At 38.7% G+C, this 11,247-nt stretch overlaps 1 protein-coding gene across 1 annotated transcript; it reads right to left on the bottom strand.

Moving 5' to 3' along the window:
* Positions 1 to 1,400: 1,400 nt before the first annotated feature.
* Positions 1,401 to 10,458, bottom strand: PRPF38B (pre-mRNA processing factor 38B). Its single transcript, XM_042953199.1, has 6 exons — positions 9,915 to 10,458; positions 6,986 to 7,054; positions 6,547 to 6,698; positions 6,406 to 6,466; positions 3,745 to 3,968; positions 1,401 to 3,448 (listed from the first exon to the last, which is right to left on the bottom strand). Exons 1-6 carry the CDS (start codon positions 10,191 to 10,193, stop codon positions 2,587 to 2,589), a joined length of 1,647 nt encoding a protein of 548 aa, XP_042809133.1. The 5' UTR covers positions 10,194 to 10,458; the 3' UTR covers positions 1,401 to 2,586.
* Between the last annotated feature and the right edge of the window lie 789 nt (positions 10,459 to 11,247).

Genomic DNA, 11,247 nt, shown 5'->3' with positions numbered 1-11,247 from the left:
ATAGTATTTAATTGCAAATGGAACATTAGAAAACAGGTGAAAGACGTTAATACATGAAAAGGTAAAATCATTTCAGTAAGCTGAGAACACTGGATGGAAGCTATTTATAATTCTATCAAAAGCTTTTCAAGTTTGCTCATGTTCCAAGAAATAATTCTGAAGGGCACCTGGGTGGCTCAGTCTGTTAAGCATCAAACTTTGGCTCAGGTCATGATCTCACAGCCCGTGGGTTCAAGCCCCACGTTGGGCTCTGTGCTGACAGCTCAGAGCCTGGAGCCTGTTTTAGATTCTGTGTCTCCCTCTCTCTGCCCCTCCCCTGCTCACACGCTCTAAAAAATAAATATTAAAAAAATAAAAATTTTGAGAGGTCTTTTTCACAGCCATTTTCCCCCAGTGTTTCAGGAAGCCTCTCTCCAAATTAAATCATATTTGGCAGCAATTAGTATTAACATGTTCCACCACTTAAAGTGTTCAAGAGCAAACTTAACATTAAAAATCATATGAAATCAAATACAGCTTGATAGTACTTTTATCTCTATCTGAAATAAATTCTTCCCACATTTTACCTAAAATACAAGGTTAAATTAGTATTTCAGGAGGAACTATATTCAGGAGTAGCACCATAATTTAGGTATGCTAAAAATATTTTCAATGTACATCTCCTTTCATTACTTGAAAATACTTTAATTTCTATGTCATGCCAATTTACTTGAAGCTCAATTGAAAAGGCATGACTGAACTTATTTAAAAGAAAAAAGCATAGCATTTTTCAGAAAGGAATTCCTTCATTTAATGAGATTTTTCTGGAGTTAGGTAGGTACAAATGTTAAGCCGATACATAAAGGGACTTGTTTGTACATTGAAATGTACTTGTTTGCCCCATTTAACACTTTTGCAAGGTGGCTTCTGAGTGCCCATCAAGCTGGCCAATATGAACAGTGAGATAAAACATGGTAATATGGTATACACTCACTTTGTCTTGGCACTGACTGAACAAATCACCTTGCACCTCCATTTCTTGTTCTAAGAAAAACTAGATGAGTTAATCTTATAAAAGTTACTTCAAGTCCAAATTTTAAAGGATTCTAATATGTGATCCAAGTGCAAAGTATCTCAATAAGCACCTTTGACGTGAAAACTAAGTAATCCTCCAATCCAAAGAACCACCTAGTGACACAGAGAACACCCAATGACAAAGGGAACCGCTGTTATTTAGAACCTAGTAAGGGTTACTATCAGGTATGTCCAATTCTAGTCTACACGTTTAAAATTCACTGGTCATCTGGGCACTGAGATATCTAGCCCTCTACACAAAATGGGACTCTTAACACTGTTTCAATTTCCACAACAAAAATACTTAAAAAAATGCTGACAAGTGGGGCGAAAGCCAACACCCAGAATAAAGGATTTAATCCAGTATTTATTCCACACTCATGATCGTTCTCTGTAATCAGAATACAAGTCATAAGAACAATCTATCAAATAGTTTGTTGATAATCTTAAATAATGCAGCATAGCATTACTTTTAATACTTCTCTGTTCTAGATTAAGTTTAAAAACTCAAACAGCAATCTTCATTATCAATAAAAAAAGTTTTGAATTTTAAAAAAAGGACACTATATCAAGCGGTTTCATAATTTAAGTATTTCCCATTTATAAAAATGCTTTGGAAGCTTCAGGCTTGAATCTATTTCTCTACTCATCTGCCCCACCCTCTCCCAATTTCACGTTAGTACAGGGTTGCTGCAAGAATGCTAGGCTTTAGACATTATTTTTCTCCTTTAATATAGTACTTTAAAATCTGATAAATTCAAGAAAAAAAGATTACATGTCATGAATTTTTTCAAATAAAAAAGGAAAGCTAAGTGAATAAACTTTAGGCATACTAACAGTGTCCCTTTGAGGTAGAATGCTAAAAGGACTTTTGATCAAATCACAGCCTAATTGAAACCTCTGCATCAGAAACGAACTTGTCATGAATCTCTCTAAAGTTAACTGTGGAGAATATTAAGTGTAACATAGTAACAAGAGCCTTCCAAGATAATATACAGTGGACAAGAATGTTAATCCTACAACTGCTGCCTTCATGAACACTGAAAGCACAAAATTCTCCTATAAAAGACATCCAAGATCCATTCTCAAAGTCTTTAGCATTCTATTATGAAAAGCACAGCCATGCTAACTTCAGTACACAAACCATAATCCCACATCTACAAAACAAAAATAGAATTAGTGGCAGTTTATTGCCTTATACAAATTTAACCAACATGGCAACCATGCCAAAGGAATTAAAACATTTTCAGGACATATGTACAGACTGTACATCTCAAAAACAATTAAACAATAAAAATGCAAGAACAATCTGTGCATCATGTATCAAACTCAACAATTGGGTGAAAACATCAATGCAATAAATGGGATTACAAAGGCACTTCCCTACACAAAAGAGGAAATGAAAATGCAGCCTACAGGGAGCTTGAAGAGTGCGTAACTACTGCACAATCTCAACTTGGGAGGAAGAAAAAGAAAGCAGATTTAATCAAACATTTATAGGATTCAATGTGATCCACTTTTACAAAAAAATTTTCACACAGTCTCATCTTTGTTTTTATGTTGTTTTTCTTGGCTCTCTGGTTCTATACTTTGGCTCCTTCGACGATCATGTTTGTCAGACTGGTCCTTACTATCACTGTGATCTCGTTTGTGGGAACGTTCTTTGCTTCTGCTACGCTTTCTAGATTTTTCTTTGCTGGGGCTATGTTCCCGTTTTCTTGATTTTTCAACACTGTCAGTTCTTCCTTGACTGCCACTTCTACTTCGTTTATTTGATTTTTCTTTACTTTCATTTTTATGTTTACTTGATTTCTCTTTGCTTCTGCTTCTGCTTCGTTTCCCTGCATTTCTACTTCTACTCCTACTTCTGTGTTTCCTTTCTCTGCTTCTACTCCTACTGTGTTTTTTCTCCTTTTTGGAATCCTTTTTGTCATCTCTGTGCCGCCTATCATCTTTATCTTCTTTGTGTTTCTTCTCTTCTACCTCACCTCTACTTCTCCTTTCCTTGGACCGTTCTCTCGATCGCTCTCTCTCCTTTTCTCGGTCATTGCCTCTTTCCTTATCATAGTCACGATCTCGTCTTCTACCTCTCTCATTTTCTTTCTCTCTTTCCCGATCCCTGTCCCTTCGGTCCCCTTTCCTATCCCGACTTCGACTACGAGTTCTATGCCTTTCCCTGCTTCTGCTACTCCGCCTGCGTTCTAATCCCCGATCGATACTTCGGGATCTTCGCCTTTCTTTCTCCCTTTCTTTGGCTTCACGCTCTAGTCGCTGGCGTTCTTTCTCTCTTTCTAATTCTCGGTCAAAACTAGAAGACCCATGGCCCTCTCGATGATGACTTCTACTTCTTGACCTTCTTGGGGACCTCCGTGGACTCAGTGATCTCCTTGGAGACCTAATATTTAAAAAAGGAAAGAAAAACATTTCAATGAATAAAACATATCCTAAAACTTTAACTTTCATCAGTGTTATTTATTTATATCCCCAGACTAACACAAACACGTTAGGAACAATTAAAGGCCTTGAAAGGCAGAAAATGACCTTTTGGGGTTAAAAGTGACAAACGCATAAAATGAACAGCATAAAAGCTGACTAACATGAACAGCATAAAATTTCCTACGAATTTGCCACTGATTTCCAAGGACCTTTGTATAAAGCCTATTTTTAAAGTAATTCAAGGAGTTACATTACCTCGAACGCCTGCGTTCAACATGTCTGTCTATTTCCTCAGCACCTTCCTTCCCATCTTTTTTGATTTTTCTAGGCCGAGTTTTAATCTGTTGATCAATATTCTTCTGAACTGGAACTGGAATTCTTGGAAACAGGGTAGAAAACCACTCCAGCTTTGTGAGAAAAGACCGTAGCATTTCTCCAATGGTCATTACACAGCCTCCACCAGCCTTCACATCTAGGTCCTACAAAAACACAAAAGATACCCTAGCCGTCAAAAAAAAAAAATAATTTCAATACGTATGTGAATACTATAAAAATATTACCATCTTTGGAATCTCAAATACAAAAAATTCTAACAGAAAAATTTTAATTTGTGTACCCTACTAATCTGGCAATGAACGATACAGAGAAATATTTGGGCTTAGTGTGTGCATGCAGGTGAGAACAAATCCTGCAGCCTCGTGGGCATAAAGAGCACTGAGCTCACTCAGTTAAAAGGAGTATGAAACAGCCCCTTAGATTACTAAACTCTGTGGAACAATAAACTTAAACTAATATTCCACATACCTACTAAGTACGTATTTCTTTCTGTGGACACGTCTGCACACATCATTCCTAGCACTGTAGCCTAACTACATGTATGAACTACTTCAGACAATCATGTCTAAAGATATCTTTTAACAGCTCTAATATAAAATGAAGCCCTAATAAAACTGGAAGCAATAGCAAACCAACTGCCATGAAGCAGTGAGGTTTCTAATTTAGAGTTATGTAGAAAATAAATAAATGAACAAATAATTGGAAACGCATAATCCATGATGACCATTGTCTCTGAAAAGGGTCATTACCGCATGAAGGCCTTCTTGCTATGCCCTCTCACAGCTCAGGACATGTTAGTCAGCTATTGTCAGTCCCAAACCTATAGTGCAAGCACACAAGGAAAGTGAGATTTGTTATCTAAACAGGAAAACAAGAGCTAAAGGTAAAACTGCTTGCACTCACACACATTTAAGTGTTCAGATATACAGTATTTCCAAATATAATCGCTGCAGATATCTAAGGAAGAAAACAATAAGTTAGCTTAAATAGAGATCCTCAGGTTTGTAAATACAATAAAAAACAGATTAAATAGAAGCATTCAGAAACAAACCTAATACAATACCAATCATAAAGAGGAACATGCTTTTTAAATATAGAAGGGAGAAGTGCTTTGGCCTGAAAAATCTCATCTAAAAAGAAAAACAATTTTAAAGATTGTGATTTATCACCTAGTATGTTTTTTGCTTCTTCAAAAATACAAACAATTCAGTAAACAGCCCCCACCAAAAAAATGCAGAGAAAAATTCTCATTGTCTATCTACACTAGTGAGATTTTTTTTAGGTGTGCACGAATTAACAAAAACACCCTAGAAAAATCTCTATTAGAATGACCCTTTAATAAATCCTTTGAATAAATGTTTTATAAATTTTTTTTTTTTTAGCGTTTATTTATTTTTGAGACAGAGAGAGACAGAGCATGAACGGGGGAGGGGCAGAGAGAGAGAGCGAGACACAGAATCAGAAGCAGGCTCCAGGCTCTGAGCCATCAGCCCAGAGCCTGACGTGGGGCTCGAACTCATGGACCGCGAGATCATGACCTGAGCCAAAGTTGGACGCTCAACCGACTGAGCCACTCAGGCGCCCCTGAATAAATGTTTTAAATAGGACTACTGAAACATAGCACTCAAAGTTTACTTTATGGACCTTAAAATACAAAATGGTGGGAGCTTATGTATAGACAATACAGGAATGTTTTAAGTACCTTTTGAGATCTTGGACTTCACTGTGTAAACATATCAATATATGTATATATGATTTAAATCTGACATAATTACGATTCCCAAAGTAACTTTTACTTTCTGAATGTATGTAACAAGCTCAACCTTGTTAAGCTTGAATGGTAAACTAGATTTATAATTAAATAACAAAAAGGGGCGCCTAGCTGACTCAGAAGAGTATGCGACTCTTGATCTCAGGCTCATGAATTCAAGTCCTACGCTGGGTGTAGAGCTTGCTTTAAAAATTTTTTTTAGTTAAAAAAACCTAAAGTACAAATTTTAAAAAAGGGTTTTTTTTCTGGCTTTATAAATATGCATAGTATATCAGGAGTCAGAAAGCTAGAATTCAAATATTTTGATCATCTTGAATAAGTCATCTAAATTCTCACCCTATTTAACTCCCACTCAGCTCTTTGACTATGCACTTCTATGCAAGTGGGAGTATTAACATGTGCAAGAAGTTAGAGCATAAAGAACTGAAAAGTTCCAGGAGAAGAAAGTGCTATAATTAGTATTGTATGCACAGGTCTTAACGCCTCAATCTTGAGCATGGCCCACTTAAAAAGTCACTATCAACTGCACAGGTCAGATCAATGCAATATACAAAATGTAATTAGAAAGAATAAATTTTCAATTGTTACCAAAACACACTTAAACAGTTAAGAAAAATAAATTTAAGAAACTTAACCTAAGGTATATAAAGTCCACGAAGCCTTAGTAAAAGGACATTCATTCCAAAAGTATGAGTAAAATAAATTTACCTACAGAAAATTCTGAAAAACACTAAGCCTCCAATAAATAAAAGATATTAAAAACATGAGAACAATCAGAAGAAAACTAATTATTACCCTTGTTGACATACCTCTTCATCATCAAGGAAGGATTCAAACCAGTCCCATAGATCTGTAGGGGGCTGTGTGTACCTAGAATAACAAAAAATTGATTAGGCTTATGTGATTTAAAATGACATATTTAATAGAAATGTAGATAAATGCATGCTTACCTTATATACATAAATCCAAGGGCTCTAATATATGGAGAGTCTGTGTGTGTTATGAGACCCATCACTTGCTTGCGAGTTAACTTCAGGGTAAATAATTTGTATAACAGGCAAAAAGCTGTAGAAACTATTCCTCCTGTTCCAACACCTCGAACCTTTAGGAGAAACAGTTAAGATAAAATAGTAAATTAACAGAGACATTTGACACCAATGATTCATCCCATTAGGTATTAATAACAAGATATAATCCAGAACTGAGAATGGAGCTTTAATAAATAGTAACTTTTCTAACCCCATTCATCAGACACTAGAATCAAAACAAAAAAACAAACTTCTAAGCTTTGTCAACTGCCATTTGGTAACTGTCAGACTTTTAGTTTCCTAAATATCAACTTAGTTATCAGACACAGAAAAACTGAAAAATGCACGTACTTCTACTTACCCCTCCGCACATCCCCGTTTGGCCCGCTGTTTTCCTGCTTCCTTTCTCCCATGGTTCAACATGTGTGACCTGAAATAGAAAAGAGGAACACAACAAACATTCATACTTTGAATTTTTTTTAAAACCACGATTAAAGTAAACCCAATTCCATATCAGAGCAGCTTCTTCCAAATGTTTGGAAGTTGGGTATTCTGACATGATGCATGTATTTTGTTTAAAATCTTTTAAACTTTAAAACATCTTTTAAAAACTGCTTAGATTTTAAAGAGCACCAATAAAACTGCCAGGGCTTAACAAAACCTCAACAGCTTTATGAGCAGAGATTCCATTAAAATAGCTTTGTAGAGAGCGGATACGTGTGGAGCCAAGAGATTTCTAGTAGTCTCATATACTTGTAAAAAATATTTGATAACAGATCAACTTTGTATCTTATTATGAGTTGCCTAAAAAAATAAAATTCTCATTTTAAATTGGATTTAAGGCTCCAATTTAAATAAAAAGGATCAAGATAAATAAATAAAATGAATACATAAATACATAAATAGAATCAATGAAGTTTTAGTATTTATTTCAAAAAAAATTCTTCAACACCCTTGATAATTTTATGGTGGTTTTAAAATTTTACATTATAAAACAAATGACTTGGAAGTATGTACGTTAAAACAGTAACAAGTTACTTGTAATGCAAAATTATGGAACTTTGTATGTTTTGGGTTTTTTTTACCATGAACAGGCATTATGTTCATTCCTGATTAAAGATGAAATTACAAGGACCACGCCTACACAGATCATTCTTGTTAGTGTGTAATTTATTTTCAGCCTAATTACATGAACCAAGTCAATTTTCCCCATAATATAAACTGCCAAAAAACTGAGTGTGACTAGTCATTCATTATATTAAGTGTAATCGATACAATATCGTCTTTGTTGAAGTGAGTACCCTATAAAAACCACATACTTTACCTAAAAATAGCAAAGAACGAATATTAACTCAGTAACATATAACTCAAGGTGTTTTGGAAAAATAAGATCCATATTTAGTCTAAAATAAAAACAAAATTAAACCCTGTTCTTTCACTATGCATTTCTAAAACTGTATTTTTACCCATCCATGATTACATTTTATAATCTTTTTCAGTGGCTTCAGACAGAAAAGCACGCATTTAGAGCTCTACACTATTTTCCTCAGCACTGCTTTACTATTTCATTTCGTTCCCCCAGTTTGCTATATTAAAGATGTTTCAATTCCTTCCCAGCTAGCCAAAGGGGTGGATGCAAGACAAAATCCGACTTAAAACTAGAAGCATACATATTTCAGTAATTATTTGATCTGGACATCTTGATAACAAAACCTGGGTCTTTAATTTTACAACTAAATTTAAATTATTTCTAGTATAATCTTAAGTTTTCAAAACACAGTATTTGAAATTTGAAAACAAACTTTTCCTCTATCACAGTAACATTTGCTGTATTATTAAACAGAACCTGCCACAAAAAGGGCAGGAACCCAATTTTCAATTGAAGTTTACTACACAAAGCTAAGAATTAAATATTCACCATACTGTATTCATGCTGAAAAAGACCTTACCTTTTTAAAAGCTAAAAAAAACCTAGTTCACAGTATTACAATTACTTACAATACTCTTGTAAAAGGATAACAAAATTTCAGTGTACTTTACATACCCAAGGTTGAACTGTATTCTCAAAATATGGCTTTCTATAAAAAAACTATCTCAAATCCTTTGATAACCTAATCACTTAAGGGGGGGGGGGGTAGATTGTGGATAAAATATAACCTAAAAGCAAATAAAGAGAATTTCCTTTTGCTAACACCTCTACAGATATGTTCAGATCACAGAAAATACTTTATGTGGTCTGTCAAGTGTTTTCAGAGTCAAATAAACAAAATGGATGGTATTGTATTAGATGCTCTAGCTAAAATATTTAAAGGTCATTAATTCTATTATTAATATTCCTTAAAATATTAATTAACCGTAAGAGGCCTGGAAGATATTTTTAAACTATATAATTTGCAGGTAAGTGGAGGAAACCTATCTAGTTGGTGAAGAAAAGCCCAAAACCAATGGCCAAAAAATACCTAAATAGCCGTTCATTTAACCAGGGAAATGCATTTATGGCGATTGAGCATGATTAATAGTGCATACCTCTACCTGCGACCCTGGGCTGCTCCGAGCCTCGCTGCAAGACTGAGTCAATCCTGCTAACGAAACAAGAACTGAGACAAGAGTGCAGTGAGGAGGCGCCAGGTGAGCTCCCCAGCACAGCCAAGCCAGCACCGACCCTGCCGCAGAAGCCCAGGGCCCAGATAATTCTAAATAAGCCCAATGCACAAGTTACTGAGACCACTTACTCCTGACTTCCTGCTGGGAAAATTTCCAGGCCTTCTTCTGCACACCTCTTGCACTGGCTCCTCTCCACCCTCAACCCTCCCACCCCCACCCGCAACACGCACTGACCATTTCCCTGTCTGGGTCGGACAGAGAATACCAACAACACGAGGCCAACACTGTAGTCAATACACGCCCTGGCCCAGGGTGAGCGGGCGAAGCACCAACAAGTTGGCGCTGAGTAGATGCACGTCAAAAAGAATAATTTTAAAGCTGTAAACTGGAGAGGATGGTTACTCTTTTCTACCCTCCCATCCAACTCCCCCCAGGGGTGGGCAGGAGGTTGCGGGAGGAGAGTTCGATAGCGGCGGGCTCTCCCAGCCCTAAAAATCTGAAAAAGAAATGAGAGGGCGGCCCCCATTTGACCCCTCCCTGGCAGACTACTGGCCACCGCTCCCCCTCCCCACCTTCCCGCACCTACAAATGCTCAGACCTCAAGGGCTGCCTCCGCCCAACCGTATACCTTCCTCCGAGCTTAACCCGACCGCCCCCTGCCCCCCCAAGGCCAAGACTCTTCGTACCTTAAAGTAGATCTCGTCCACCACCTCGTGGTAGGTCTTGAGCTCGTAGAGCTGCACTTTGAAATAAGGCGACGACAGGATATTGGTCAAGATCATGGGGTTGAGGTTCATAGTCTTCTCGTTGCCCCACAGCGGCAGCACATTTCCCTGCTTGCCCGAGACCGCCGGCTTGGTGGCGCCACCGCCGCCGCACTGCTGCTGCTGCTGCTGGGCCGCGGCTGCGGCCGCCTGGTGCTGCGGCTGCGAGTTGCCTGTCAGCGCGGGGCTGTTGTTAGCCATGTTGCGGCGGAAGGAAGGAGGGAGGGAGAAGGGAGGGGGAGGGGGGCCAAGCTCGATCTCGCTCTTCGGGACAACGGTCCGGGACCCTACTCCATGGAACGCCGTCGGGAGAGGGGACCGCCTCGCTGTCCCCCGGCTGGGTGAGGGAGGGCAACGAGGACGCCGACGAATGGACGCTGGATCGAGAGCAAACGCCGAGACGCGAGCTGCGAGAACTCCCGGCAGAAGGCGAGCCGGCGGCCACGGAGCGCGATCTCTTCCGCCAACTGCCCCTGGGAACAAGATGGCGGGCCCGGCGGAAGTGACGCCTCACGCCCCAGAGTTCCAAGATGAGCCGGGAGCCAATCAGAGACGCCCAGCTGGGCTGGAAATTCCTCTTCCTAGTTCCGCACGTTCTGTGCACGCTGAGGTCCCCTCGGTGGTCACCGGTGCCCGACTCGGGAGATTTCCCCTGGGAATCTAGGAGTCAGGGGAAGGGGTTCAGTTCCTATGCTTTAGGATCTGGGCTGCGGGCCCAGTTTCTCCTCTTGAAAGCCGGACAGGAAAGGGTTCGCATGGATATATGCTTGCGAATTCGTGACTCTGACTTCTGTGAAGTACCTTCGTCTCTTGAGTTCAGTTTTAAGATTCTCTGTAAGGAAGGATGATCAGGACTTTATTCCTCCATGTGACTCCGATGCAATTGTTACATCTTTCTGTCTGCCGGATGTAGGGTACGACCGGAGGATTTATTGTTTGAGCCTAAATTTATTCAGCTGTAAGATTGGAAAATGTGCTGGGCTGTTAAAACATCTGAACATTAAAAGAGCGACGGTACTTGTAGCGACTAGTAGAGTTCTCCAAGTATGTGTTAGGTGCATTTTCTTTCCTCCTTACTCGAGTTAGTTCATTATGCGGATGCATTCTGAGTGGTAAACATTGGGCGAGGCATTGACGGGGTGGGGGATGGGGTTGAGGAGGCGGGAGGTGTAAAAATGAGTCAGAAATCGGTCTTGTCTCTCAAAAGCTATTGTTAACCTAGAGAGATTAATGGTATTTGGAGTTAAGAGAAAGC

This window comes from Panthera leo, chromosome C1 (genome assembly GCF_018350215.1).
Source record: "Panthera leo isolate Ple1 chromosome C1, P.leo_Ple1_pat1.1, whole genome shotgun sequence".
In the NCBI taxonomy this organism is placed as follows: Eukaryota; Metazoa; Chordata; class Mammalia; order Carnivora; family Felidae; genus Panthera; species Panthera leo.
The sequence above is the reverse complement of the archived record's forward strand: the minus strand, read 5'-3'. Positions and strand labels throughout refer to the sequence as shown.

What these genes read in the sequence shown, in the direction of transcription:
- PRPF38B (XM_042953199.1), bottom strand. Translation starts at nt 10,193, where the DNA reads ATGGCTAACAACAGCCCCGCGCTGACAGGCAACTCGCAGCCGCAGCAC. An exon ending in AAACGGGGATGTGCGGAGGG is followed by an intron (nt 6,699 to 6,985) that starts GTAAGTAGAAGT and finishes TTTCTCCTAAAG; the next exon opens with GTTCGAGGTGTTGGAACAGG. An exon ending in CCTTCCTTGATGATGAAGAG is followed by an intron (nt 3,969 to 6,405) that starts GTATGTCAACAA and finishes GTGTTTTTGTAG; the next exon opens with GACCTAGATGTGAAGGCTGG.